Raw genomic sequence first — 27,936 nt, 5'->3', positions numbered from 1 at the left:
CACCCTAGGTTCAACTCAGTACTTCTGCAACAAGTGTCTGGTCCTTGGTCACACAAACCATGTAGCCATGTGCAGCTGGCTTACCAGGGACCTGGAGAATCGAACCTGGGTTCTTAGGCTTCACAGGCATTGGCCTTATCTGCTAAGCCATCTCTCCAGCCCACACAAACCACTTGCAAGTGTGCTTAGAAACCACATGGGCTAATGTGCTATTATTACCTATTGTTTGGAATCATACAGATAGGATCTTGATTGCCACAGAAAGTTAGAGGACCTCTGAAACTTTTTAAATATTTATTTATTTGAGAGAAAGAGAAAGGAGAGAGAGAGAGAGAGAGAGAGAGAGAGAGAGAGAGAGAGAACTAACCAGGGGGACTCCCACCACTGTAAATGAACTCCAGACCCATGGGCTATTTTGTGCATCTAGTTTTGACATGGGGACTAGGGAACCAAACCCATGCTGTCAGGCTTTCTAAGCAAGTACCTTTAACCCCTGAGCCATGTCAGCAGACCCCCAACCATCTTTTTTAAAGACAGGGTCTCTGCCCAGCATGGTGGCACACACCTTTAATCCCAGCACTAGTGAGGCTGAGTTAGGAGGAGTACTGTGAGTTCGAGGCCAGTCTGGGTTAGAGTGAGACCATACCTCAAAAAAAAAAAAAAAAAAAGAAAACCTAGAAGAAAAAAATAAAAAAGAAAAAGAAATAAATAAAAGTAAGTTAAAATAAGTAAACAAATAAATACATAAATAAAACAAGCAGCCAGGTGTGGCGGCGCACACGCCTTTAATCCCAGCATTCGGGAGGCAGAGGTAGGAGGATCACCGTTGAGTTCAAGGCCACCCTGAGACTACATAGTGAATTCCAGGTCAGCCTTGGCCAGAGTGAGACCCTACCTCAAAGGAAAAAAAGAAACAAACAGGCTGGAGAGATGGCTTAGCAGTTAAGCGCTTGCCTGTGAAGCCTGAGGACCCCGATTCGAGGCTCATTTCCCCAGGACCCACGTTAGCCAGATGCACAAGGGGGCGCACGCATCTGGAGTTCGTTTGCAGTGGCTAGAAGCCCTGGTGCATCCATTCCCTCTCTATCTGTCTCTTTCTCTCCCTCTCTCTCTGCCACTTTCAAATAAATAAATAAATGAACAACAACAACAAAAAGAAACAAACAAACAAGAAAAATACAGGACTTGTTAGTTCTTAATAAGAAACCAGTATGGAGCTGGGTGTGGTGGCTCAGGCCTTTAATTCCAGCACTCAGGAGGCAGAGGTAGGAGGATTGCCATGAGTTCAAGGTTCACCTGGGACTACAGAGTAAATTCCAGGTCAGCCTGGGCTACAGCAAGACCCTATCTCGAAAAACAAACAAACAAAAAAGTGTATTGTTATAAGTATATACTAGTTAATATTATAAGTAAAATTATTACTATTATACACAAATTGAGTCTTTTAAAATATGAACAAAAATGAAAATGTGTAAAAGATGCAATATTTAGCTGGGGCGTGGTGACACACACCTTCAACCCCAGCACTTGGGAGGCAGATATAGGAGGATCACTATGAGTTGGAGGCCAGCCTGAGACTACATAGTGAATTCCAGGTCAGCCTGGGATAGAGTGAGACCCTACCTCGAAAAAAGTAACACCCACACTACCAAAAAACAACAACAACAAAAAAAAATTATTTGGCTGGGTGTTGTGGCACATGCCTTTAATCCCAGCACTTGGGAGGCAGAGGTAGGAGGACATGAGTTCAAGGTTAGCCTGAGACTACAGAGTGCCAGGTCAGCCCAGGCCCTACTTTGAAAACAAATCAAACAAACAGACAAACAAAAAGATGCAACATGCATTTCAAATGGCAATACTTCCTTTGTAGTTCTACAAAAATGGAATATTTTTAATTTTACCATGCCCATTCTCTCTGTCTCTCAAATAAATAAATAAAAAGTTAAATATAAAAAAAAGAAGAAAAAGATAGAGGCTGGGCATAGTGGTGCACACCTCTTATCCCAACACTCAGGAGGCAGAGGTAGGAGGGTCATTGTGAGTTCGAGGCCAGCCTTGGATTACAGAGTGAGTTCCAGGTCAGAGTAAGACCCTACCTCAGAAAGAAAGAAAAACATAAAAAGACAGTGTCTCACTATGTTGCTGAGCTGGCCTCCAGCTCTTTGGCTTAAGTGATGGGCGCTGCAGGCTGGGAACAGCTGGGACTACAGGTAAAAGCTATTGTGCCTACCCTCTCTGAAGCTATTTGTTTTCTTATTTATTTATTTTTTTGTTTATTTTTATTTATTTGAGAGCGACAGACAAAGAGGCAGATAGAGAGAGAGAATGGGCGCACCAGGGCCTCCAGCTACTGCAAACGAACTCCAGACACATGCGCCCCCTTGTGCATCTGGCTAACGTGGGGAATCGAGCCTCGAACCAGGGTCCTTAGGCTTCACAGGCAAGCGCTTAACCACTAAGCCATCTCTCGAGCCCTCTTTTTTCTTTTTTAATATTTATTTATTTGCAAGCAGAGAGAGATAGGGAGAAGAGAGACAGAGAGAGAATGGACGCCAGGGCCCTCAGGTCACTGCAAACCAACTCCAGATGCATGTGCTACTTTGTGCAACTGGCTTTTTGTGTGTACCTGGGAATCAAACCCAGGTTGTTAGGCTTTGCAAGCAAGCACCTTAACTACTGAGCCCAGTCCTCTGAAGCTATTCCTAATTCCTTTTTATTTTTTAAATTTATTTATTTTACTTATTAGAGAATGGGCACGCCAGGGCTTCCAGCCACTGCAAACGAACTCGAGACGCATGTATCACCATGTGCAGCTGGCTTACATGGGTACTGGGGAATCGAACCTGGGTCCTTAGGCTTTGCAGGCAAATGCTTTAACCACTAAGCCATCTCTCCAGCCTCTGTTTCTAATTTTTGTACCTGAGCATCCTCATCTCCCACTGTCTACTTCTGCAGTCTCAAACCAGAGCCTAAGGGATACGTCTGACATGCAGGCATAAGCTGACCAGTATTGGAGCAATCGTGTTGGAGGAGGCAGTTGTTGTTTTTGGTGCTGCGGATGGAACCTAGGACATCCGACATGTTAGACAGGGGCTGTACCATAGAGCTATGCTCCCTGCCCAGGGGCGGTGGAGACAAGATCTTAATGCATAGCTAAGCCTACACTCAAGATCCTTAGCTTCCTGTGTGCTTGCTGGGATCCAGCACCACATTTAACACCAATCGTGTTTTGTGTTTGTTTGGGCTTTTTGTTGTTGTTTTCCCTTGCTTTTCAGTGCTCTAGCTCAGGCTGACCTGGAATTCACTATGTAGTCTCAGGGTGGCCTTGAACTCACTCCTACCTCTGCTTCCCAAGTACTGGCGCTAAAGGTGTGAGCCACCATGCCCAACTTTGGGCTTTTTAAAAATATATATATTTTTTTTATTTATTTGAGAGAGAGAATGGGCCTTTAGCCACTGCAAACAAACCCCAGATGCACGCACCACCTTGTTTGTGCAACTGGCTTACGAGGGTATTAGGGAGTCAAACCAGGGTCCTCAGGCTTTGCAGGAAAGTGCCTCACCTGCTAAGCCATTTCTCCAGCCCTGTTTGTTTGGGTTTTGAGACAGGGTCTTGCTCTGTAGCCCAGGTTGGCTTGGCACTCACCGTATAGCTCAGGTTGACCTCTAACTCCCACGGTCCTCCTGCCTCAGTCTTCCAAGTGGTAGGATTACAAGTGTGAGCCACCGTATCCCACTTCTAACGGGGTTTTTAAATACTGGAAGATTTTAAAAATTATTTATTTGCACGTGCGTGTGTAAGTGTGCCAGGGTCTCTTGCCGCTGCAAATTAATGCTTTATGTGGGAGCTGGGGAGTTGAACCTGGGCCCCTAGGCTTTGCAAGCAAGCACCTTTAATGGCTGAGACGTCACCCTAGCCTCAAATACTGGAAATTCTAACTTGCAATTCTGCCTACTTAATTTTTGTTAAATTTTAAATTTAAATTAAAGTTGTTGTTTTTTGTTTTTCAAGGTAGGGTCTCACTTTAGCTCGGGCTGACTTGGAATTCACTATGTAGTCTCAGGGTGGCCTCGAACTCTTGGCGATCCTCCTACCTCTGCCTCCCGAGTGCTGGGATTAAAGGCGTGCGCCACCACGCCCGGCTCTTAATTTTTTTTTTTTTGTTTAAGTTGACAGCTCTAGCTGCCCTGAGTCCTCACTCCAATGTGGAAGGCTGGGCTCTGGGCAGGGCACAGACATATTTTGGTCCTGCCCTGCCTCATATATATATGTATATGTATATGTATATGTATATGTATATGTATATGTATATGTATATGTATATGTATATGTATATATGTGTGTGTATGTATATGTATATGTATATATGTGTGTGTATGTATGTATGTGTGTGTATATATATCTGTGTGTGTGTGTGTGTGTGTATATATATATAATTTATATGACAGAGAAAGAGGGAGGGAGAAAGCAAGAGCGAGCGAGAGATAGAGAGAATGAGAATGGGTGCGCCGCGACCTCCAACCACTGCAAACGAATTCCAGACGCTTGCGCCCCCTTGTCCATCTGGCTAACGTGGATCCTGGGGAATCTAACCTGGAGTTCCCTTAGCTTTGCAGGCAAACGCCTTAACCGCTAAGCCACCCCTCCATCCCCTGCCTGCCTCTTAATGATTGCTGTACAAACTCGTGACCACTCCCTTGCATCTGATTTCCAACTGTTACCTGACCAGGGCTGTGTGACCTCAAGAAGTCCACCCACCCTCTCTGTGCCTGACATCCCCGTGGCGTTGTGGGTGTTGAAATGAGTCAGTATCTCCTTATGTGTGTCTGAGGACCAAAGTCTTGACACAGGGCCTTGAGCTGGGGCGGGGGCGGGCGCTGAGTTGCAACCCCATTTTGCTGTGAAGGTACCCGGCACAGGTCTGGGCCACAGTTCCCCGATGCACACTGCTTGGGCATGAAGTGGGGTCTGGAGCCTTTGATAGAGGGCGTTGCCAAGCAGCCAGTCCCTTTGGTCCAACGTGTTGGGGGGGGGGGGGAGAGGGTTTGCAGCCAGGGAGGCCCTGTATGTGGGAGGACGGCGCCCTCTGCTGGTGCACGGGTGAAGCGACGCCCAGAGCAGGACGCCTCCCAAAACCCCCCCAGCGGCTGGTGCCCTGAAGGCATTGCGTGGTGCAGGGTGGGCTCCAGCCCCTCCCCACCCAGGCCGGGCCCTGCTCAGGACTGAAGCCATGTGGTTCCCCCGCCCACCCCCCTCCCCAGCCTTTCAGCCTTGTGAAACCTTGGCTGGGGTGTACAGACGGGAATTTCTGCTTTTAATCCAAAGAGACAGAAAGAAAACTCAGCAAGAAGCTAGGCCATCCCCCTCCCCATACACACACACACACACACACACACACCCCACTCTCCAAGCCCTCTGGGTACAAAAGCCTGAGCCTGGCATCCTCCCCACCCTCCAGGTCCCACACAAAAAAACCTAAACAATTGCAAACATGGCCAGATCCCAGGCCTGTGCCAGCGCCCGCCATGGGGGTCCCACCCGCTGGGCACAGTGCCCACGGGAAGGCCAGCTGGACTAGCATTGGGGAGAGGGGCAGGCGGGGGGGGGGATTCCCGTTTAGGGTGGGGAGAATGCGCTGTATTTCCTTCTCCGTGGGGGGTCGGCTACCGAGCACCCAGCTTGGCTCCTCTGGGATAGGTGGCAGTGAGGTTGGGACCCGAGATCTGCCCCCACCTGTTCTTAATGTCCCCTTTTAATTTTCTCTCTCTCCCTCTCTCTCTCTCTCTCTTTCTTTTTTTGGGGGCGTGCTTCAGTCCTGGTTCCTCTGATCCACAAAGAACCAACAAGAACCAACGAAATGAAGAGAGGTTCCTCAAAGGGGGGGTGAAGAAATTTCAAGACATGGAAAAACAAACAAACAAGCAAAAATCCCCCAGCTCAGCCCCACCGAAAAAGCAAAAATTAGACGTTTGTCAGCCACTCAGCCCTTCCCTCCTCTAGCTCGGGGACACCCCCCTCCCCTCCCCTGAGGTCCGAAGCAGCCCAGTTCTGGGGAGCCCCCTTCGAAGAGGTCTCTCAGAGGAGCTGTGCACCAGCAGCCAAACAGAAAGAAACGTGCGTGCTAAGCGGGCTCTGCCAAGCAGAGGACACTGAGAAAGAAAGGATGCGGCAGACCGCCTTCTCCCACCCAGCCCGGCCGTGCAGACCACAGCAAGGCCCCCAAGTGGGCCTGGTTCCGCCCGCCCGCGCCCTGCCACCACCAGCCCTCGTCCTGCACTGGGCCCGAGCTCACCCCGAGGAGCCCAGAGGAGCAGCTCGTGACGAAGAGGGAGAGATCTTCGAGCTGCCCTCCGGACTTCGACTCCTCCCTCCCTCCCTCCGGGCCTCAGCTCCTGGGGGCGTAGGGTTGGAGAGGTGGTGGGGGGAGCTTCTGCCCCCAGCTGTTCCGGACCAGGCAAGGGAGATTCTCCCCCCCCCACACACACACCACCCCGGTGGGCAGGGAGCACCCCCAGAAGCTAGTAGCATTCTGCCTGAGTCCAAGATGGACTGCTCCGCCACCACCACAATCACACCACACCCCTGAGCCGCAGGGGCGCTCTTGGGGTTGGACACCCCACCACCACCACCACCACCACCACCACCACCACCCCGCTCTGTACAGTAAGCAGGAAAAAGTGAGGATGCTATGGATGGAACACCCAGCCCGGGACAGGCACCCTCCCCACCCCACCCCCAGCCTGCCTGCCACGCCACTCCAACCCCACCACCGAGCGAACGGAACCGGGCCTCCTCCCCACCCCGGGGTCGCCCGCCCGTCCCCCAGCCCTGCATGCAGGTGCCCGCGCCCCGTCGGTCCTGCCCCCTGCCTCTCGCGCGCGCGCACAGCCCTGCTGCTGGGGGACGGCCGAGAGTGGAGCGCAGGGGGTCCCCGGAGCCGCGCCCTGGACGAGGCTGCCCGCCGCCACCTGCGCCTTAGGTAGGCGTCCACCTCGCTGACCTTCAGCTCCTGTGGAGGGCGGTGGGTGTCCTTTGTCACAAGGGTTCTGGAGCTCTCTGGCCCCCTACCACCACCACCACCGCCACCACCACCGCACCCTCCCTACGGTCACTTATCCCTCTCCCCCCCTCACCCCCCAGATTCTAGCCGTAATGTCTTTTATTCTTTATTTAGGGGTGGGGCGGTCCACCGTTTGGGTCTTTTTTCTCCCCCGCTGTTGCAATTTGGGAACTCCTCCCTTTGAACAACTTGGGAACAATTTGGTAACACACCACAGGAAGTAGCTCTCCCCACAACCTTCTCCTTCCTCCCCCCCCCCCAAGGGATGGTGGGGGCCCGTCCAGAGGGTCTTCAGAAGCCTCCCCCAGCCCTGGGAGGGAGGGGAGTGCGCCCAGCACCCCACACCCCCAGGGTGTGACTTGGCCCCTCTGGCTTGTCTTTTTGTGCCTTACTCCCTGTACCCTGCGTCTCCCCTTCCCAAGCCCACTTCTCAAGTCCTTGTGCCTCTCTCTCTCTCTATCTCTCTCTCTCTCTCTCTCTCTCTCTCTCTCTCCACGGTATGAAAACACAAAGCACAGGTCAGGGTCCTCCGAAAGCCGGGCAGTCCCACGTTGCACAACAGTAGGGTTGGGTTTTATTTATTGAGAATCTGGTTGGTGAAGAGGAGGCTGCGGGGGCCCAGCGTGCAGGCAGGCGGCCTCGGGGAGGAAGGGGGGGGGGTCGCCTGCGGAGGCCGGGAAGTGGGGTGGGGGTAGGCGGCTCCTGCTGGAAGTTGGACGGAGCCCTCCCCGGGCCTTGATCCCGGGCTTTGGGGCGGGGAGCCTCCGTGCGCACGAGCGCGCAAGGGGAGGCCCGGGGCTGGGGTGGGGGTGGGGGCCGGGCGGGCCGGGCGGGACGCGCGGTCCAAGTGCAATGATTTATTTTATTTTATTTCTTTCAGTTCGGTTGGCTTAAACAGGGTCAGAGCTAAGGAGCGAGCGAAAGGGGGTGGGGGTGGGGGTGGGCCCTGCCCGGCCCGGCCGCGTGCGCCCCTTCCCGTCGAAGACAATCGGGGTCGCGCGTGCTGTGGGTCTGTGTGCGGGAGCCGCGCCCGGGCGAGGTCGGAAGCTGCAGGCCAGCTGGGCCGGGGGGTGGGGGGGGACACAAGGTGCCTGGCAAAGCCCCCCTGGAGTGCAAGGGCGTCCGGGGTGGAGGGTGGCGGACACGCTCCTTCCCCAAGTGGTGGGTTTCGTGAAGGGGGCTGTGCGGGCGCTAAGAGTTGTGAGGACGTGTGAGGAGAGGAAGAAAACCCACACACACAAAAAAATATATATGGAGGAAATGAACTTTTTTTTTTTTTCATTGAACCAAGTGCAATGCATCAGAGAGTTTTCCTATCTTTGTATGTTAAGAGATTGTTAAAAAAAAATTTCTATTTTTGTTGTAATGTCCTCGCGGCTCTGGGGACGCTAAAAGAACTGGGCCTGCCCCGTCCAGAGCGGGGGTAACGAAAGCTGTTTTTTTTTTTTTTCTTTTTGTTCGTTTTCAGTTTTTTTTTTTTTTTTTGAAGTCGTTTTCCTGCGTAGACTGAAGATGATCTGGGGTTTTACTTTATTTTGCCGTTAGTTCTCGGTTTCGGTGGGAGGGCTGAAGGAAACTTTCGCATTTGGGAGTCTTAAAAAAAAAAACACCTCGACATTAAACAAATAATAATACAAGATCAAAAAAAAGGAAAAGGACGAGAAAAAAAATATTTCTACATTAAGAAAAAAACCCTGGTGCTTCTTACATGATAAAGTACGTTTTAAAAAACCCACAACCTATTATACATAAGTTTATGAATCAATTAAATATCCTGCACTTGTTAGGAACACGCATATCCCTTTCTTTGTTGAGTTTAACGGAACGGGACAGCGGCGTGCGCCCCCGGCGGCTGGGTGGCTCTGGCCGGCCGCGGGTCTCCCCGGGCGCCCCCCTTCCCTGGGGCCATCACCCCCTTCCTCACCCCGGAGGCTCGGGGTGGGGGGGACGCGGCGGGGAGGGGTTCCCGGCCCCCCTCCCCCGCAGAGGTCAATGCCAACGAACAAACGTCCCTTCTCCCCACTCCCGGCCTGCCTGCCCGGAGCGCCCTTCTTTTTGAGCCAGACGCCAACTTGACCGTCACCAGCATTATCAGGAGCGCGTTCAGCAAGTTGGTGGTTTCTTCCCCGACCCCCCATCCCTCCTCCATGGCGCCCCACACACACCCCCCAACATCACTCTCCCTCCTCCACCCCGTTCCCAGCATCTTCCAGGGGAGCACCCACAAGGGAGGAGGGCTCCATGCTCCCAAGACAGGACCACAGCCACGCTGCCAGGTCGATGCGCCCCCCGCCCAGGCCCGCGCGCGCACGCATACATGCACGCACAGGGCCCCGCAACACAGCCCCCCCAACACCCACCCCACCCAGCCAGCCCCGTCGACTGCCTTACACACCCGCCCCCCCGCGCTGGCCGGCCGACCTAGTGCCTTGTTCTCACCCCCCGTGCTGGCGGAGCGGACGCCGCGCTCTGGGTCCCAAGAGGGGCCGGGTGGCTCAGACGACCCATCACTTCCCCCTCCCACACACACACCGCCCCCCCCGACTGTGCCGAACGGGCCCCCCCATCTCCCCTTCTCTCTCTCTCTCTCTCACACACACACACACACACACACACACACACACGAGAGAAAAATAAAAGGAGCAATAAAGTCACAAGAACTTTGTCCCCCCAATCGAGAGCTCGAGGGGTACCCCGGCTCCCCCGCCTCTGCTCCCCATCCCTCCACACACCATCTACCCTCGGGGCGCCCCCTCTTCCCCCCCCACCCCTCCAACCTCCCCTCACCCCCGCAAGCCAGCCTGGGCCAGTCCCGCTTTGGCCCCTCCCGGGAGATCCGTGCGCCCGACCAGCACCAGCATCGCGGACCGCCAAAGGCCGCCCGTCCCGTCAAACAAGTTTCTTCTTAGGCTAAGAAACGCAGTATCTACGAGTATCTCTATATATAGTACTAATGGATTTGGTGTGCTCCCCCCCCTTAGCGTCCCCCTCCCTCTGCTCCTCCTCCTCCAGCCTGGTCTTCTCCTTCTCTGCCCTCCATCCTCCCCTCCCCAGCCCCCCCCCCCCCCCGTCTCTGCACTGAGATACATTAAGAAACAAGGGTAGTTTACTGTCTGTTTTGTTTTCTGGGTTTTCAGTGTCCTAGCGGAATGCAAGTAGACAGCCAGCCCGTCTGTTCCCCTCTCCGCCCCGTCCCACCCCCACCCCCCCTCCCGTCACTGCGCTTCTGTTTATACCATCTTTGCCTGACTCTCTTCCGGCTTCTCCATTGAATGGCTAATGTGTATGTGAAATAAAAAGAAATAAAGAAACAAAAAAAAAAAAAAAAGCTTCAGGGCGTCTCGAGCCTTCCTTAAATTCCACGGTGCAAGCAGATGGAGGGGTCCGGGTTGCGCGCGATGGAGTAGGGCACCGCCGCGTCCCTCTCTATGTGCCGTCGAGGGGCGCAGGGCCTCCGCCAGAGGCGCCCATGTGCGAAGGACCCAAGGCTTCCAGATCTTGCTTCCCTCCCTTCGCCCCCCTCCAGCGACCCCAGCCTAGGGGAGGAAAAAAAAAAAAAAAGAAGCACTACTGGGGTCCGAAGATGAGACCGCTTTGCCTTGTTTGATTCTCTGACCTTGGCCCGACAGAGAGAGGGCATGGACAAGGCCACTTCAAGTGAGCCGTGGTTGACTTTTAAAAAGTAAATCTGCGAGGCCAATGGGGATGACATTTACTCTTTCAGACCTCTGGGACCTTTATCTGGGCGAGCTCAGTCCCTTCTCGAGGGAGTTCACAGTGGAGCCCTGCGCGCCCTTGGCTGCCGTCTCCTCCCCGGGCCCAGCACTCCACGTCTGCGGCGCAGGCGCTACTGCTCGGAGGCGGGGAGGGGAGGTCACCGCACCTCGGGACTCAGGGCCGCTGGCTCTATCTTGATGGACCTGGTCACCCCTCTGGGGATGCCTTCGGGGTGCCCTGCAGCAGCCTCTCCCCTTCGGCTCGCTCCGCGGCGCGCGCCACCGGCTTCCTCCTGGCCTCGGCGCGCAGGCCGTTTTCGGGGTCCAGATAGGGCGGGGCCCGCGGTCAACGCGGCCGTCTGATCTCGCAGCAGCCGCACCAGGAAACCGATGTATTTCATGGCCAGGCGGAGCACCTCGTTCTTGCTCAGCTTCCGGTCGGGCGGGTGAGTCGGCAGCAGTTTCCTGAGCTCCGCGAAGGCACCGTTAACGTTCTGCTGCCGCCAGCGCTCGCGGCTGTTGGTGAACACGCGTCTGGCCACCTTCTGTGGCTGGTGCCCTGCAGACAGCGGAGGCAGGATTATTGGGGGACGTAGGGGGGGCATGCAACACTTCTGTCCTCACTGCGGGCTCCCAGTACAAGCCCCCCCCCAGGATAGACAACGTGGGCTGCGGTAGAACCCCCTTCTCCAAGGGTTCCCTTGACAAGTCCAGGCTGCACCCAGCGGGGCGCTGCTGTGCCCCCACTGCCCCTGATGTTAAAAACGACAGATTCCCTACGGAAAGACTTCCTGTGGTTATCTGCCCAGGGAGGGAGGTTGTACCCGTGGCCCTCATTCTCTGTGGGTTCAGACAGACCCTCTTCTCGTTTGCCATAGGGGGCCTATGGGTTGTCTCCTGTGGCTTTGTGGCCTGTCTCATGACTTTGATTGTTTTCTGCCATGCCACGTGCCGGTGGCTCATGCATGGGTCTATGTTTGATTTGTGTGGTTGTGCGGCTGTCTGGGTCCTGTGGCTGTCATCTTGTGGCTCCTTTGCCCCCATTCTGGCTGTGACACTTGACTGGGATGGTTGGTTGGCATCAGAACTGTGGTCTTCCTCTATCCCCTCCTTCTCTGTCTTTCTCTCTCTCTCTCTCTCTCTCTGTCTCTCCCTCTGGCCCAGGCTGGCCTGACCTGGAATTCACTGTGTATTCTCAGGGTGGTCATGATCTCACAGTGATCCTCCTCCTCCTGCCTCCCTCCCGAGTGCTGGGATTAAAGGCGTGCGCCACCACGACCCTCTTATCTCTCTCTCTCTCTCTCTCTCTCTTTTTTTTTTTTTTTTGAGACAAGCTCTTACTTCGTAGTATTTTGTAGTCCAGGCTGACTCTGAACTCCAGATCCTCTCTGAACTCCTTGTCCTCCTGCCCAAGCCTCCCAAGTGTGTTGTGACCACAGGTCCGAGCCCTCCAACTAGGTTCTTTCTGTACCGTGATCTTAGACTTGGCTATGTGTGTGTGCGTGTGTGTGTGTGTGTATGTGTGTGTGTGTTCGCGCATGAACCCCTCCCTGTAGCAGGGTAGTGGACAAATCAGAAGTGGGCTGCACACACCCACAAGCATATTTGTGTGCGCGTGCGCGCGCGCACACACACACACACACACACACACACACTCACCCTCGGCCAAATCCGGCCCACCATGGCTTGGTCTCCGCTTCAGCCGGCTGCTAGGGAAGATGCTGAAGGGTCCTGCTGGCCCAATGTAGACGCTGTAAGGGGTTGTGGGTCACCGAGGCCTTGCGTGGGTAAATACCCTGGCCTCCCTCCAGCACTGCCCCCAGCCCCAGCTCCCCACTGACCTGTTGAGGAAGGGGTGAGGGTGGTAATGCAGGGCCAGGGTAGGTGGGGCTGTGCCCAGGGCAGAGAGGTGCAGCAGGGGAGGCCGGAGGGCACTCAGCTCCGTGGTGGGCATGACTGCCCCTGGGGGTCTGGTGTGACCCAGACTGATCACTGGCACACCCGGGGGCAGCCTGGGGGTGGATGTTCCACCGTGCACCACCTCTGTGGGAAAGGGCCCAGGTGAAGGAGGCTTAGGGGGCGGGGTGGGTGCTGGGCTGCAGGCGCACACCCCCATCTCAGCTTTTTCCGTCATGGTGGGGCCCACCTCTGCCTGGGCCTGGGGCGGGCACATGGACCCCCAAGGAAGTGGTGCTCACCTGTGGGAAGAAGGGGCCGTCAATGGGGAGGAGGACTCCAGTGTGAGGAAGCGACAAGATGGGAGGAAGAGATGTATTGGGTGGGGAATGGAGGTTCGGTAAGCAAAACAGGTGCGGGTGGGCCCAGACACAGCCGGGAAGGGGTGGTGGAACTCTTCCAACGAGAGGGGGTGCCCATTAGGTGCTAGGCAACACTGGTCCTCTCAGCACCTCCTGGGTTGTTGAGGGCATCTGTCCCCTAGACTCCAAGCCAGGAGCTGAGACAAGGTGGCCCTAGGAAGCTCCTGCGAAGCCAAGATTCACTCTTAAGTTTCTTCCATGGCCTCCACAGATCTCCACACTGGTTCCAGGGAGCCCTACCTCTGCTGAAAACGTCCCCCTTACTAACCCTATGATCCCAATTCCTGATATTGTAACCCCTGAGCCTGACCCCAGGCTCCCCAACAGTGATTCCACTGTCCAGTCCAGTCATGCCCCCCAGCCCTCCCTGGGGCTTTGGGGAAGCCCTTACCTATCAACACTCACACTTGCATCCTGCTTAAACAAGCTGGACTCCAGACCCTGGAGCGTCCCAGCAAGATGTGGGTCTCTGCTGCCAAGTGAGTGAATGAATGAAGGGAGGAATAGACAGAAGAGTTTGGAATGCAGGTACCCCTCCGTGTGTTTCAAAGCCTTCTCCCCTCTTACCCCAGCGCTGTACCGGCAGCCTGGTGAGTGCCTCTCTGTCTGGTCCCCGCTGGCAATGCAGGCCAGGAGGCTGCTTCAGCTGTCCAGGCACTGCGTCCGAGGCCCGTGCGTCCCGTCGGGCCGCCTCCTCTGCAGCTCCCCAAGGGCGTGAGTGGCCACGGCGGCGGCTGCGGCAGCAGCAGCAGCGTGGGTCCCCAAGAGAAAGTGAGCCTCCCCGGGGCTGATCCGCCCTCTCCCCGCCCTCCCCCTCCCCTCCGGCGGCGAGTTTCCTCCCTCTAACCCCGACGCAGCGGCCAGAGGATGCTGGCCTCGAGCAGATAAGGGCCTGGCCTCGCCTGATAAGGAGCCGGGCTGACCCCGGAGGAAACCGGAGGGCGGGGATCGCACCTCCCGGCCCCACTGAGGAGGGAAGTGGGGAAGCGGAGACTCAGCCTTCACCCCTCAGGGTCTTGCCTGCCTCTTCCCTCTGGAACTTTAGGACCCTCTGCAGAGACCCCTCGCGCAGTGCCCACCCGCAGAGCAGGCCAGAGGGAAACCGAGGCAAGGAGCGGCTGATGTCTGGTCATCAGGTTTCGAACCCCTCCCTTCCTTCCCTGCCTGTCTGCGCTTGGGGCTGGAGGGGGCCCCTTTCCGGCTCACTGCAGCCTCGTGACACCAGGGGCCCCAGCCTCCGCTCCCCACCCGGCCTGGTTCCTCTTTTTTACACTCCCTCCCTCCCTGCTCAACCCTTCCCCCTCCACCACCACCCAGGCGTGGGGGGCCCCCAGGATATTTCTGAGTATCGCCTTGGATGTCCAGGGGCCTTGGGCACTCCCTCCACCAAACCGTGCGCGCTGGCTTTTAATCCCGGCACTTGGAGAGCAGAGGTAGGAAGAGTGACCCCTTCGAGGCCACCCTGAGACTGCATAGTGAATTTCAGGTCAACCTGGGCTAGAAACCCTTCCTCAAAAAACCCCCAAATCCCAAGCCTCGGGGCTGCAGTGAGACGGTCCCAATCTGTAATGTTTCTTGCTGGAGGAGGCCCTGGAGTGGAGGTAACGCTGGGAAACCTGTTTTAGGTTCACAAGAGGGGATCCAGTGATAGGGCTCATCCGTAGGGGTCCTGCACCAGCATTAGTCACGTTTTGGGGTGCGATGTGTCTTGTTCACTGTAGGCAGGTGCTCGGCAGCAAGCCAGCACCCACAGTACCACCTCCACCCCACAATGGGGTGGGGTCCACGATGGCCCTACTCCCTTCCCCGTTCCTGGGGAAACAGCATGGTTGTAATGGAAGCGGCCAGTGAACGGGCTCACTTTCACAGCCGGGGGTCAAGAAAGGGCGGGGACAGTGCCCCGGGACCACCTTCTGGTCGTGGGGGAATGCAGCTTCCCCGCGTAGGGAGTCACCAGGGTCTTCACTATGTGCGCCCAAGGGGCAGCCGGGCAGGAAACACCTGGCCTGGAGCGGATGCGGAGCGCCTGCTTCCGGCCCAGCTTCCGCCTCGGCGCCCGCCCGCCTGCCAGCGGCAGAGCTGAGCCAGAGAGAAAGCAGGCGGCGGGACCGGACCGGGGACTCAGCGGGGGACACTCCGGGAGGCGGCTGGCACGTGCGCCCACCTGCGCGCTCACCGGCGGTCGGGGAGGGCGGGCGCTGGCACTCGCGGCTGCCATCCTGTGGCCACCCGCGGAACTGCGAAGCCACCCCCAAGAAAATCAGATCCAACACCCACCAAACCCCCAGTTGTCTCCCAGGAAAGTAAACAGACAGTCCCCAAGAGAGCCACTGGAATGACGACAGGCAGACAGTAACCTCTCTTTATTAGCTCAGTCCACACCTGGCCCGGCTGCAGCCCCGGGCCCGGGGCAGGTCTGGCTGAGGGTCTCGGCGTTTTCTGCGAGGGCCGCATCAGCAGGGGCAGCAAGGCTGTGCGAATAGCAGCATTGGTCCCCTCGTTGGCACGTGCCCTGGTGGGAAGACAAGACGGTGGGTGAGGCTGGTGCTCAGCAGCACGGGCTGGGCCCCTTTCCTGTTCGCAAAGCTCACTCCTCCAGCCGTGCCAGGCCAGCGTGCCCCCTGGCCTGACCCCTTTGCCAGAAGGGGAGCTCTCGCACCCCGGCGTGGGGGAGGCGGGAGGCTCCTCACCTCCTTGAACCTTTTGCAGGGAAAGGCTTTGAGGCGAGCGGCCCTCTGGGCCGGGTCCTCGGGCTCCTTCCGCTTATTCTGCATGAGCCGGCGCCTCTCCTCCACGTCCCGGCTTGCCGCCTTGCCCCTGGGCAGAGACGGAGAGAGGGCTGGGATGCCACCTAGCCTCTGCCCTGGCCTGGCCCTGAACAAGCCCAGCCTCCACGACGCTGCCCACTCACCCTGGCCTTGCACGGGGCCGGGGACCCCAGTTGGCCTCTGGGTTGGCCTGGAATCGCTTCAGCCCTCGCTGGCGGGAGCTGGGGTTGGCATCTTCACGGATGGTGAAGTTGGCCTGCAGCCTGAGCACATGGGGTGGGGGCTGGAGGTGGCGGCGACACAAACAATCCCAAGGCCCGCCCGCACAGCACAGGGTGCCGGGCGGGCTGCGGATTCTTTCGTTTGCTCAATGAACCTTTGACTACCACACTGCTGGGTCTGTGCCACTGGTCACACAGGGAAGGCAGCGAGCAAAGAGGGCTGGACGTGCCCCTGAGGGGCTGCCCACCCAGCCAGGAGGCTGAGGTAGGGAAGATTGCCACAAGTGTGGGGCCAGCCTGGGGCTATGGAGTTTCACGGTCACCCAGAGCTACAGGGAGACAGAACCAGCCCTGCCTCGGCCAAAAACCCATCAACAGGGCTATGGGAGTGGCAGCTCAGTGGCAGAGCTTGCCTACCACGCTCAAGTTCCTAGGTTCCATTCCCAGAACCACATAGACACACACCCACACACAAAACCACATAATGTATTAAGGACATGCCAGTTGGTAACCTTTTCTTTTCTTTTTTTCGGTTTTATGAGCCCAGGCTGGCCCGGCATTCATTATGCAGTCCCAGGGTGGCCTTGAATTCACAGCAATCCTCCCACCTCTGCCTCCCACGGGTTGGGGTTGAAGGTGTGCGCCACCACGCGCCCGGCTCGCCTGGTGACTTTGGTCAAGGACAAGGCGACGGGTGCGGTGCTCGAAGGCTTACTTCCCTGAGTGAGAGCTCAGGCAAGGGAAGGGCCACAGAGGGACACAAGCCCGGGCAAAGTACCTAAGGTGGCCTGTGAGAATGGGAAGCGAGTAAGGTGTGTGAAGACGACGGGGCAGACCACGCAAGATCTGCTGGGCCACAGTGCCACCGTGGTGCTACTGAGAAGCCGTGAGGGCTCTGAACAGAGGCCCACACTCCATGCCTTCACTCAGCCGGCACAGGTTATCTTCCAGGAGCAGTGGAGGCAGGTGGCAAGGACAGAAGGGAGGGACGGGCACGTCTGGACCGCACCGAGGCTCAAGCCTGTGTTGAGTGCAGGCAGGCGCAGCTCAGGCGCGCCTTCCACCCCGCACGTACCTGGGCTCTACGCTGAGAATGCGGAATGCCGGGCTGCTCTCCGACAGCCTGTCCCGCTTCACGGGACACTCCTTCTCCTGGGGACAGAGGTCACGGGACACTGAGCCTGAGGACTACACGGGCCACCCTCACCCTCACCCAGCGAGCCATCCTGCCCTCACCCAGCAGCGCATGATGTCCCAGAGAGCCGAGGCGGGGGCGTCTGTCTTCACCGCATTCTTGCAGGCATGAGAGAGGGAGACTCGGAAGCCAGCGTGGAGGAGGGCCGACCTGCAGAAAGGCCGAGGGCCCAGAGGGGAGGCTGGCCACGGCTGCCTGCGTGGGCACCCGTTGTGTGGTATGGACTGGCACAATTTTTTTTTTCCCCGAGGTAAGGTTTCACTCTAGCTCAGGCTGACCTGGAACTTACGGCGATCCTCCTACCTCTGCCTCCTGAGTGCTGGGGCTAAAGGCGTGCGCCACCACGCCCGGCTTAGGCTGGCACAATTTTATGTCTCAAGATGCCCTACCCACTTCAATATGGAAACCGCCTCCCTTCTGAAGGCTTCCGGGCCCCTGAGCTCTCGTCGAAGAACATGGTGGACTCTGACGGCCTCACCTCAACTGCAAGAGGCGGGGAGTGTTGCAGTGAATGGTGCTGCTCAGCTGGTCCAGCGTGTAGTAAAGAGGGACATCTGGCAGTTCCTGTGAAGGAGGGACAGATGGCAAGGGGCACTAGCGAGAGGGAGGGGCACAAGCAGCGGCGGGTGGGCGCGGGCGCAGTCCCTACCTCGGTAATGACGCTGAGCATGCCCTGGATCCGCTGAGAGGTGCGGAAGCGGCTGGGGTTGGCACTGACCGCCTCGAGGACACGACTCACGAAGTCCAGGTCATGGATGGGCTCTGCCCACATGGGGCCGCCAAGCTACGGCAACACGGGGCACAGATGACCGGGGAGCCGAGGACCACCAGGGCCCCGCACCCTCTGCCCACAGCCAGGGCCTACCTGGTGCCTCTGCCCACAGTGCTCACACTCGGGGGTCACCGGGGGACCGCAGGCTGCAGAGAACTTGACCCTGCAAAGATGGGCAGTGAGCGGTAGAGGTGACACCCACCGGGCCAGCCCTTCTGCCACCCCAGCACCCCCTGGCTCACCGGCCACTAGCGTCTGCGGTTGCTTTGCCAAGGCGCTGCAGGTGGAAGGTCCCGCAACCCACACACTGGAACACCAGCGCCTGTTTGCTGTGGGGACCGGGAGTGGGTGGGACGTCCTCGCTGGCCACCAGACCCCAACTCTTTCCTCACACGGGCCCTCCGGACCCCTGCCGGGTACCCCAGGGCGAGACCGGCTCCCATGGAAGCGCGCTCACCTGGCTGAGGCCTTGACCTTGGCCTGGCCCGAACACACGCGCACGAACACGCGCACGTAGAAGTCGGCGCTGACGCTGAGCAGCGGCACCACGAAGCGCTGGTAGCGGTTGGCGTGCAGGTCCAGGCTGTGCAGGACGATCCTCAGCGCCTGGGGGCGGCGGGGTGGGGGCGCATCGGTCCTCCGGGCACAGTGCCCCTTTGGAGCAACATGCGGCACTACGAAGCCCAGGGACGCTGCCTAGGTTTGGAGCCCAGCCCTAAGAGTGTGTGGCCTCTGGCGAGCCAGCATCACCGGTCTGTGCCTCAGTTTCCCAACCTGCAGAGTCATGCCAGCATGTCTCTCTGCTGCCCCCCAGGAAGCCTGTGTGAAGCCCCTCTAAGGGTGCTGCCACCATGCCCCGCGTTAAGGAAGTAAGTTCCAGCCCCCAGCTCTGCGGGTGGGAAGTGGGAGACACTGCTGCTGCTTTCTCACCAGGAGCCTGACCTTAAAAAAAAAGGTGGCTGGGGGCTGGAGAGATGGCTTAGCAGTTAAGCGCTTGCCTGTGAAGCCTAAGGACCCCGGTTCGAGGCTCGGTTCCCCAGGTCCCACGTTAGCCAGATGCACAAGGGGGCGCACACGTCTGGAGTTCGTTTGCAGAGGCTGGAAGCCCTGGCGCGCCCATTCTCTCTCTCTCCGTCTTTCTCTCTGTCTCTCGCTCTCAAATAAATAAATAAATAATTTTTTTAAAAAGCTTAAAAAAAAAAAAAGGTGGCTGGCACTGCCCAAGTAACCAGATGACAGGAACCTTCTTGTTATTTACTCATTTGTTTGTTTGTTTTTGGCTTTTCGAGATAGGGTCTTGTTCTAGCCCAGGCTGTGGAGTCTCAGGGTGGCCCCAAACTTGCGGCCGATCCTCCTACATGCTGGGATTAAAGGTGTGTGCCACCACACCTGGCTTAAAAAAAAATAGCATTTTTAAAAAATAGTGAATTTCAGGTCAGCCTGGGCTAGAGTGAAACCCTACCTCAGAGGTAGGAGGATCACTGTGAGTGCAAAGCCACCCTGAGACTGAATTCCTTGAAAAACCAAAAGAAAAAAAGTGAAAAGAAAAAAAAAAAAGGTGGGGAAGGAGGCTGGAGAGATGGCTTAGCGGTTAAGCACTTGCCTATGAAACCTAAGGCCCCAGGTTCTATTCCCCAGGACCCACAAAAGCCAGATGCACAAGGTGACACATACACCTGGAGTTCCTTTGCAACAGCTGAAGGTCCTGGCACAGCCATTCTCTCTCTCTCTCAAATAAATAAATATAACTCTTGAAACAAAAATAAATAAATAAAATATTGACGGGAGGCAAGGTAGGAGGATCGCCGTGAGTTCAAGGTCACCCTGAGACTCCATAGTGAATTCCAGGTCAGTCTGGGCCAGAGTGAGACCCAACCTCGAAAAACCAAAAAAATAAAAAAATGAAAAATAATAAAAATAAAAACTGAGGGCTGGAGTTAGCCAGATGCACAAGGTGGTGCCCGTGCGTATGGTGTTCATTTGCAGTGGCTGGAGGGCCTGTCATGCCAACTCTTTCTCTTACCCTCAAATAGTATATACAAAAAATCAAGTGGGCGGATGTGGCTCAGTGTCTACCATGCTAAGACCTTGAGTTCAATCTCGCAGACTCTCTCTCAAAAGATGGGCAGAGAGGAGGAGAGGAGGGTGGCTGGGTCTCTGACTCAGCAACAGAGAGCACTCTGTGGTGTACAACTGTAACCTCGGCACTTGAGAAGCAGAATCCCAGCCTTGGAATACGCAGTGAGACCCGTCTCTTCAAAAACTGGTTAGGGCTGGAGAGATGCCTTGACGGTTATGGCACTCATCTGCGAAGCCTAAGGACCCAGGACCCACATGAGCCAGATGGTGACTCATGTGTCTGGAGTTTGTTTGCAGTGGCTAGAGGCCCTCACGCACCCATCCTCTCTCTCTAATAAAAGTAAGTCATAAGTCTTCCAAAATAAAACAAAAACTGGCTGTTGCAGGGCACAGTGACACACGCCTTTAATCCCAGCACTCAGGAGGCAGAGGTCGGAGGATGGCCATGAGTTTGAGTCTACCCTAAGAGTTCATAGTGAATTCCAGGTCAGCCTGAGGAGGAGTGAAACCCTACCTAGAAAACCCAAAAAAGAAAACAAACAAAAATCGCACAGCTATTTCAACATAGAATGCTGGTAAAGACATGTGTCACCCTCCCCATGCCAACTCTTGCCTACTGAAGAGGGAAAGGCTTGCCAATCACAGCCTGGGATAGACCTGCCCAGCTGCCCAGGGAGGCCCAGCAGGACCCCATGTGAGCAAGCGTGCTGGGAAAGGCCCTCACCATCTCGTGGCAGGCCCGGCTCTTGAGGGCCATGGCGCCGTACTTGCTGTAGCACGTCTCCCCGCTGTTGCCCGCCAGCACGGCCATGTCCGTGCAGGTGATGCACAGGAGTCCTGTGGAGAGGGCCGGGCGGTGAGGCGAGGACTCGTGCTGGCCGCCGCTGCTCACGGGCACTGCCCGCCTCACCTCCTTCGCTGACGGCCTGCACGGCGGCGTCCAGGAAGAGGGCAGGGCTGCCATACGGGTCCAGGTCAATGACATCAAATCGCTCGGAGGCCTTCAGGTGGCGGTACATCAGCATCCTAGGGGTGACAGGGCCAGGTCCTCAAACCTCAGGGATGCTGGCCTTGAACTTGGGGGTGAGGTTCAAGTCTTGCCTTCGCCCCTTCTTTTTTCCTTTGGGCAGTGCTGAGGATGGACGGCTCCCACGTACCAGAAACTGTCCTGACTAAGCCCCAACCCCTGCGGCCATTTCGCCACATGACGTTCCTCCTTACACAAGCCTGGTGGTGCCCACCTGAGACTCCCAGTACCTGGGAGATGGAGGCAGAAGGATCAGGAGTTCAAGGACACTCACTCCTCAGCTACACCATGAGTTGGTGGTTAGCCTGAGCTACATGAGACCCTGCCTCAAAACAAAGGCACAAACAAAAACGGAGTCTTTATTATTATTATTATTATTTTGGTTTTTTGACATAGGGTCTCACTCTAGCCCAGGCTGACCTGGAATTCACTATGGAGTCTCAGGGTGGCCTCGAACTCATGGCAATCCTCCTGCCTCTGCCTCCCGAGTGCTGGGATTAAAGGCGTGCACCACCACGCCTGGCTTAAAAGGAGTCTTTAAAAAACTGTTTTTTTTTTTTTGTTTTTTAAATTTTTCATAGTAGGGTCTCACTCCAGCTCAGGCTGATGGGGAATTTGCTAAGTAGTCTCAGGGTGGCCTTGAACTCACAGTGCTCCTCCTACCTCTGCCTCCCAAGTGCTGGGACTAAAGGCATGGGCTACAATGCCCGGCTTTTTTAGTTATTTATTTTTTAATGAGAGAGAGAATGAATGGACACACCATGGATGTAGCCACTGCAAACCCATTCTAGACTCATGCACTACTTTGCACACCTGGCTTACGTGGGTATTGGGGAATTGAACCTGGGTCCTTAGGCCTTACAGGCAAGTGCTTTAACTGCTAAACTCTCTCTCTCTCTAGCCCCAAGGAGTCTTATAACCTTATAATACAGAACTCCCATTCTTTGACGGACAAGCCACACTAGGAAGTAGCAGAGCAAGAATTCACCCCAGGCAATCTGACTTCAGGGTGTACCTTACAGCCAGCCCTGGGACAGTTTTCCTGCTCAGGACCAATGCAAGCTGGGGGTGTAGATTAGTGGTAGAGCACTTGCCTTCCAGGTAGCAATCACAACCTACCGGGCGTCAGCATGGCTGGGCTCCACAAGATGGGCCACACCATTGAACTTCACATTATCACGAATGAGCTCCACAGCCCGGGCAGAGGCATCGTTGGCAACCACAGATCGGAGGCCGGGCACCTCTCGGGCGAACCGGATGGAGCGTAAGCCTGAAGCTGCCAGGCCTTCCAGCACTCGCAGACCTTCCTGTTGGAGTGAGCACGAACCTTCACCCGCGCGCACACACACCTGCACCCTCTTCCAGACCCGGGGAATCTCTCACAACCACTCTCTAGAGCTGCCAGCTCTTTGCCATCATCACCCACTAGGTTCCCCGGCCACCACTTCCTGAGCTCAGGCCCTACCTCACAGATCTCGCCCACTGCGGCTGTTCGAGGCGGCTCTCCTACTGCTAGGCTTTCATCTTCTTTAGGATCGACCTTTTCCTCTTCCTGCTCCGGCAAATCCACAACCACCTTCTGCAGGTCCTTCTCACCTGGCACCTCGACTGCAGTCAGGCACAAAGCAGAGGATATCAACGCTTCGTTAAGAAATCTCACGGGGGCTGGAGAGGTGGCTTAGCTGTTATGGCGCTTGCCTGCAAAGCCAAAGGACCTCAGTTCGATTCCCCAGGACCCACGTAAGCCAGATGCACAAGGTGGCACATGTGGCTGGAGTTCGTTCGCAGTAGCTGGAGGCCCTGGAGCATCCATTCTCTCTCTCTCTCTCTCTCTTTTGATTTTTTGAGGTAGGGTTTTGCTCAAGCCCAGGCTGACCAGGAATTCACTATGTAGTCTCAGGTAACCTCCAACTCACGGTGATCCTAACACTGCCTCACAAATGCTAGGATTAAAGGCATGTGCCACCACACCTGGCATCTCTCTCTCAAATAAATTAGAAAGAAAGAAAGAAAGAAGGAAGGAAGGAAAGAAAGAAGGAAAGAAAGAGATTCATGAAAAGCTTTTTCTAAAACCCCCGAAAAGGAAGGAGCACAGTCTAGGGTGTGCAGGAGTCTGGGAGGAGATGGGATGATGCAGGCTTGGTGATTCCTCCACCCACCAGAGCCCAGGACCTTCACTCACTCTGGATTCCTTTGGCCCCAAGCTGAGTGCGAGCAAACTCGGTGATCACAGCACAACTGGGGAGAGAGGGAGGGTCAGCTTGCACCCCAGACTTCTAGTTCCTTCGGAATGGCCCAAGGGAGAGCTCTTCCCTTTGACTTGGGCAAGGTTATTGCCCCACCCTCATACTTTTAGTTTCCCCCTGGCTTTTAATCCCCAATTCTACCATATTATTCATAAGTCTCAACCCCAGGAGTTGAGGTGTTAACTGCTCAACTAGGGTTAGGATGACCTTTGTAAGCCCCTCCCACGTTCTTTCATTAAATGCACCCACACAAAGCAGGCACATGGACTTCCAGAAAAGTAACTCCCCGAGTCCGAAAGCAACTACAACAGGGAGGCCAAACCTCCCCACCCCACACACACACTCAAAAGAAAGTTTCTCCACTAATCATGCATTGCCTCCCGTTCCGTTTCCTCCTTTCCCTTCTATGCAAGCCTCGGGGCACCCCTTGAAGCCCCCTCGGATACAACTTGGCGCTTTAGAGTCATCCTGCAAGAGATCAGCCAGCCCTGGATTGCCCCACTTGCCGGATCCCCCTCCCACCCCAGGTTGACCCCCACCCCCCGCCCCAGCACTGCTCACGTCAGATCCCGGTTGAACTCCTGCACGGGGTTGTAGAAGACCTCGTTGGCGCTCGGGAAGACGATCGTGGCCCGTCCCTCGGCGACCGTGTAGTCCCCGGCCGCTGGCGGGCGCTCGTCTCCGCGGGGCCCCGCGCCGTTCTCCATCGCGGACGACTCCAGCTCCATCCGGCGCGCTGCGCAGAGGCCGCGGGCGCGGCGGAGGGACAGGCTGAGCCGGGCGGCGGTCAGCGCGGGGGACATCCGCATCCCGATGCCAGGTGAGGGGACGGGGACGGGGGCGGCCTGGAGAGTGGCATTCCGGGGCCGGCGGGGTGGCGGGGGTGTACGGCCTGCACACCTACGAAGCAGGCACTACAAGAAAGCCCCCGCCCCCCCGAGCTTTACGAAACACGCTGGCCTTCTCCTGACCGGAAGCCCTCGAGTGGACACCTTCCCCCATACACCCCCCGCCCCTGCGGTCCAGATCCCTCCCGGCACCTCCTAATGTCTCTCTTCTCTCCGGAGCAGTCTCCATGCACTTGTTACGACTTGGGCGCCGCCATGTTGGCCGTGGAGGTTGGGGGGGGAAGAGGAGGGCATATCACGTGACCAGGCCTGGCCAATCACAGGGACGCTATTCACGGAGAGCGACCAGGATCAAAATTCACTGAGGCGTGGAAGCGCGATCCATGTGGGCTGGTCTAGCGGTTTTTTATTTTTATTTTTTAAGTTGATCTATCCTACTTCTGGAAAGGGACGCAGCATCGGTGTACATTGTAGCTCAAAAAAGAAAAAAAAAGAGGGAGAAGCTAGACGTGGTAGTGCACGCCTTTAATCCCAGCACTCGGGAGGCAGAGGCAGGAGGATCGGCGTGAGTTCGAGGCCACCCTGAGACTACATAGTGAATTCCAGGACCCATGTAAAGCCAGACGCACCATATGGTGCATGTGTCTGGAGTTTCGTTTGCAGTGTCTAGAGGCCCTGGCGTGCCCATTCTCTCTTCTCTTCTCTTCTTCTCTCTCTCTCTCTCTCTCTCTCTCTCTCTCTCTCTCACACACACACACACACACACACACACACATATATACACAAATTAATTTAAAAAAATTTTAAGTCCTGTCATGGTGTCAGACGCCTTTAATCCCAGCATTCAGAAGGAAGAGGTAGGAGGATCGCCATGAGTTCGAGGCCAGCCCAGGCTACAGTGAAACCTTACCTCAAAAACCAGTAAATAAAAGAAAACGCCCATTGATGTTGTGACCATCGTATTGTGATGATGTATTGTCATGTGTTGTGTATAGTATTTCAGACCACTCAGGAACTGGAATAGGTTTTACTGGCCATATATATATACATATGTGTGTGTGTGTGTGTGTGTGTGTGTGTGTGTGTGTATTCCCCCCCCCCCCCGAGGTAGGGTTTCACGGTAGTCCTAAACTGGCCTTGAACACATGGTGATCCTCCTACCGCTGCCTCCCAAGTGCTGGGATTAAAGGCGTGTGCCACCATGCCCTGCTAGGCCAACACTTTGTTGTTGTTTGTTTTTTCCTGGTAGGGTCTAGCTCCAGCCCAAGCTGACCTGGAATTAACTACATAGTCTCAGGGTGGCTTCGTGCAAGTCTCCTCTCTCGGCTTGCCTCAAGTGCTGGAATCAAAGGTGTGCAACAGCATGCCCAGCCAGGCCAACTCTTTTATTTATTTATTTATTTTATTTTTCAAGATAGGGTCTCACTCTAGCTTAGGCTGACCTGGAATTCACTATGTAGTCTCAGGGTGGCCTCAAACTCATGACGATCCTCCTATCTCTGCCTCCCAAGTGCTGGGATTAAAGGTGTGCACCACCATGCCCAGCCCGACACTTTATTTTACCTTCTGAAGATTTGAATGTCAGTTCTACCACAAGTTCATGGCATGTTATTTAAAATTATTTTTATTTATTTGACAGCAACAGACAGAAAAGAGACAGTGAGAGAAAATGGGCATGCCAGGGCCTCCAGCCACTGCAAACAAATTTCGGGTATTATGCACTGCCTTGTGCATCTAGCTTAGGTGGGTACTGAGGAATTGAGCCTTAGAACCAGGATCCTTGGGCTTCACAGGCAAGCATTTAATCACTAAGCCATCTCTCCAGCCCCATGTTTGTAGCAAATTATTTAAAATTTAGGCTTTCCTCTAGTGTCTAAGGAAGAGCAAAAATTAAAATGTACAAAGCAACTATTCACATAATTAGTCCTCAGTGGGTTCTAGCTAGTGTATGAAAACAAGAGTGTAGGTGGTCCCTGAGTTGGTCCCAGCTAGCCTTGCCACTTATTCTTCATCCAGGTTTCTGTAATTTGCACAGCGGACAAAAATCTGTGTTAGTTATGAGCTGTGGAGAGAATCATCCGAATTAGTGCGGGCAAAATGCTAACAGAACCTGGACTCATGTAAAAAATCCTAGACATCAAAAAAAAAAAGAAAGAAAGAAAAGAAAAGAAAGAAAGAAAGAAAGAAAGAAAAAAGGGGCTGGAGAGATGGCTTAGTGGTTGAGCGCTTGCCTGTGAAGCCTAAGGACCTCAGTTTGAGGCTCAATTCCCCAGGACCCACATAAGCCAGATGCACAAGGGGGCACATGCGTCTGGAGTTCGTTTGCAATGGCTGGAGGCCCTGGCGCGCCCATTCTCTCTCTATCTGCCTGTATGTCTGTTGCTCTCACGTAAATGAATAAAAATAAAAAAAGAGCCAGGTGTGGTGGTGCACACCTTTAATCCAGCACTCGCAAGGCAGAGGTAGGAGGATTGCTATGAGTTTGAGGCCACCCTAACACTACATAGTGAATTCCAGGTCAGCCTGAGCTAGAGCAAAACCCTACATCAAAAAAAAAAAAAAAAAAAAAAAAAAAAAAAAAAAAACCTAGACATCTCTGCTTCTTTCTATTCTCGCATGTGCAGGACAGTGGTCAATGTCAAAAAGTCCTAGCCACTGAGTCTTAGGAATTCTGTCTTCACCTCCCCAGCGCTGGGATTCGGCGCTGACCACCACACCTGACATTTACGTGGTTTCTGGGAATCTGAACTCTGGTCCTCAGGCTTGCGTGGTAGGGTGACTTACAGTCCTTCTTGTTACTTTTTTTTTTTTTTTTTTTTACTTTTTGTTTTATTTTGGTCTTCCCTGGTAGAATCTCGCTGTAGCCCAGGCAGACCTGGAATTCACTATGTAGTCTCAGAATGGCCTTGAATTCACTGTGATCCTCTTCCCTCTGTCTCCCGAGTGCTATTGCTACTTTTTGAGCCTAAGTTTACTATTATTATTATTACTTTTATTTATTTATTTGAGAGTGACAGAGAGAAAGAGGCAGAGAGAATGGGCGCACCATGGCCTTCAGCCACTGCATACGAACTCCAGATGCATGCGCCCCCTTGTGCATCTGGCTAACGTGGGTCCTGGGGAATCAAGCCTCAAACCAGGGTCCTTATGCTTCACAGGCAAGCGCTTAACCGCTAAGCCACCTCTCCAGCTCTTATTATTATTATTCTCTGTGTGTGTGTGTGTGTGTGTGGTTTTTCGAGGTAGGGTCTCACTCTAGTCCAGACTAAGTAGGAAACCACTCTGCAGTCTCAGGGTGGCCTCCAACTCATGGCGATCCTCCCACCTCTGCCTCCCAAGTGCTGGGATTAAAGGCGTGCGCCACCACACCCGACTAGTCATTATTGCTCTCATATTTATTTATTTGAGAGAAAGAGGGAGATAGAGTGTGTAAATGGGCTCGCCAGGGCCTCCAGACACAGGAGAGGAACTCCAGATACATGCGCCATCCTATGCGTCGGGCTTTATGTTGGGTCCTAAAGAGTCGAACCTGGGTCCTTAGGCTTTGCAGGCAAGCCGCCTTCACCACTAGGCCCTATCGTTCTCATATTTTATTTTACTTTTTGTTTTTAAAGTTAGGCTCTTGCACTAGTGCAGGCTGACCTGGAATTCACTATGTAGGCTCAGGCTGGCCTCGAACTCACGG

General features: G+C 55.2%; 4 protein-coding genes across 12 annotated transcripts in view; 2 read left to right on the top strand and 2 right to left on the bottom strand.

The window, feature by feature from the left end:
• Nfix (nuclear factor I X) overlaps nucleotides 1-7,562 on the top strand; it is a 119,758-nt gene extending 112,196 nt beyond the window's left edge. For all 6 annotated transcript variants that reach the window (XM_045139183.1, XM_045139184.1, XM_045139181.1 and 3 more), the window contains one exon: nucleotides 5,815-7,562. In XM_045139183.1, coding sequence (XP_044995118.1) covers nucleotides 5,815-5,829 — 15 coding nt within the window. In that variant the 3' untranslated portion in view covers nucleotides 5,830-7,562. The remainder of the gene's footprint in view (nucleotides 1-5,814) is intronic.
• Nucleotides 7,563-10,637: 3,075 nt separating this feature from the next.
• Lyl1 (LYL1 basic helix-loop-helix family member) lies at nucleotides 10,638-13,820 on the bottom strand. 4 transcript variants are annotated; one of them, XM_045139312.1, is made up of 5 exons: nucleotides 13,487-13,543; nucleotides 12,976-13,259; nucleotides 12,619-12,820; nucleotides 12,437-12,528; nucleotides 10,638-11,336 (listed from the first exon to the last, which is right to left on the bottom strand). In XM_045139312.1, the coding sequence occupies exons 3-5, from the start codon at nucleotides 12,729-12,731 to the stop codon at nucleotides 10,936-10,938; spliced, it is 606 nt and encodes a 201-aa protein (XP_044995247.1). In that variant the 5' UTR covers nucleotides 12,732-12,820; nucleotides 12,976-13,259; nucleotides 13,487-13,543; the 3' UTR covers nucleotides 10,638-10,935. The 4 variants fall into 4 exon arrangements, with proteins under 4 accessions (XP_044995247.1, XP_004672483.2, XP_044995249.1 ...); XM_004672426.2 differs by lacking the exons at nucleotides 12,976-13,259; nucleotides 13,487-13,543 and adding an exon at nucleotides 13,663-13,820 and having other exon boundaries at nucleotides 12,619-12,975; XM_045139314.1 differs by lacking the exons at nucleotides 12,976-13,259; nucleotides 13,487-13,543 and adding an exon at nucleotides 13,663-13,820.
• A 1,623-nt stretch (nucleotides 13,821-15,443) lies between these two features.
• Nucleotides 15,444-24,508, bottom strand: Trmt1 (tRNA methyltransferase 1). The gene is made up of 17 exons (XM_012952210.2): nucleotides 24,444-24,508; nucleotides 23,965-24,139; nucleotides 23,340-23,395; nucleotides 22,623-22,765; nucleotides 22,277-22,464; nucleotides 21,041-21,156; nucleotides 20,855-20,967; nucleotides 18,509-18,657; nucleotides 18,294-18,380; nucleotides 18,145-18,214; nucleotides 17,929-18,063; nucleotides 17,758-17,843; nucleotides 17,321-17,429; nucleotides 17,160-17,236; nucleotides 16,007-16,126; nucleotides 15,786-15,912; nucleotides 15,444-15,607 (listed from the first exon to the last, which is right to left on the bottom strand). The coding sequence occupies exons 1-17, from the start codon at nucleotides 24,478-24,480 to the stop codon at nucleotides 15,467-15,469; spliced, it is 1,929 nt and encodes a 642-aa protein (XP_012807664.2). The 5' UTR covers nucleotides 24,481-24,508; the 3' UTR covers nucleotides 15,444-15,466.
• Nucleotides 24,181-27,936, top strand: part of Nacc1 (nucleus accumbens associated 1) — a 24,631-nt gene continuing 20,875 nt past the window's right edge. Inside the window, 1 exon segment of the mRNA XM_004672465.2 lies at nucleotides 24,181-24,223. The gene's annotated coding sequence lies outside the window, so the exon portion shown is untranslated.

The sequence above is a fragment of the Jaculus jaculus genome, chromosome 21, assembly GCF_020740685.1.
Source record: "Jaculus jaculus isolate mJacJac1 chromosome 21, mJacJac1.mat.Y.cur, whole genome shotgun sequence".
Lineage (NCBI taxonomy): Eukaryota > Metazoa > Chordata > Mammalia > Rodentia > Dipodidae > Jaculus > Jaculus jaculus.
This window is presented reverse-complemented; position numbering and strand designations above follow the sequence as displayed.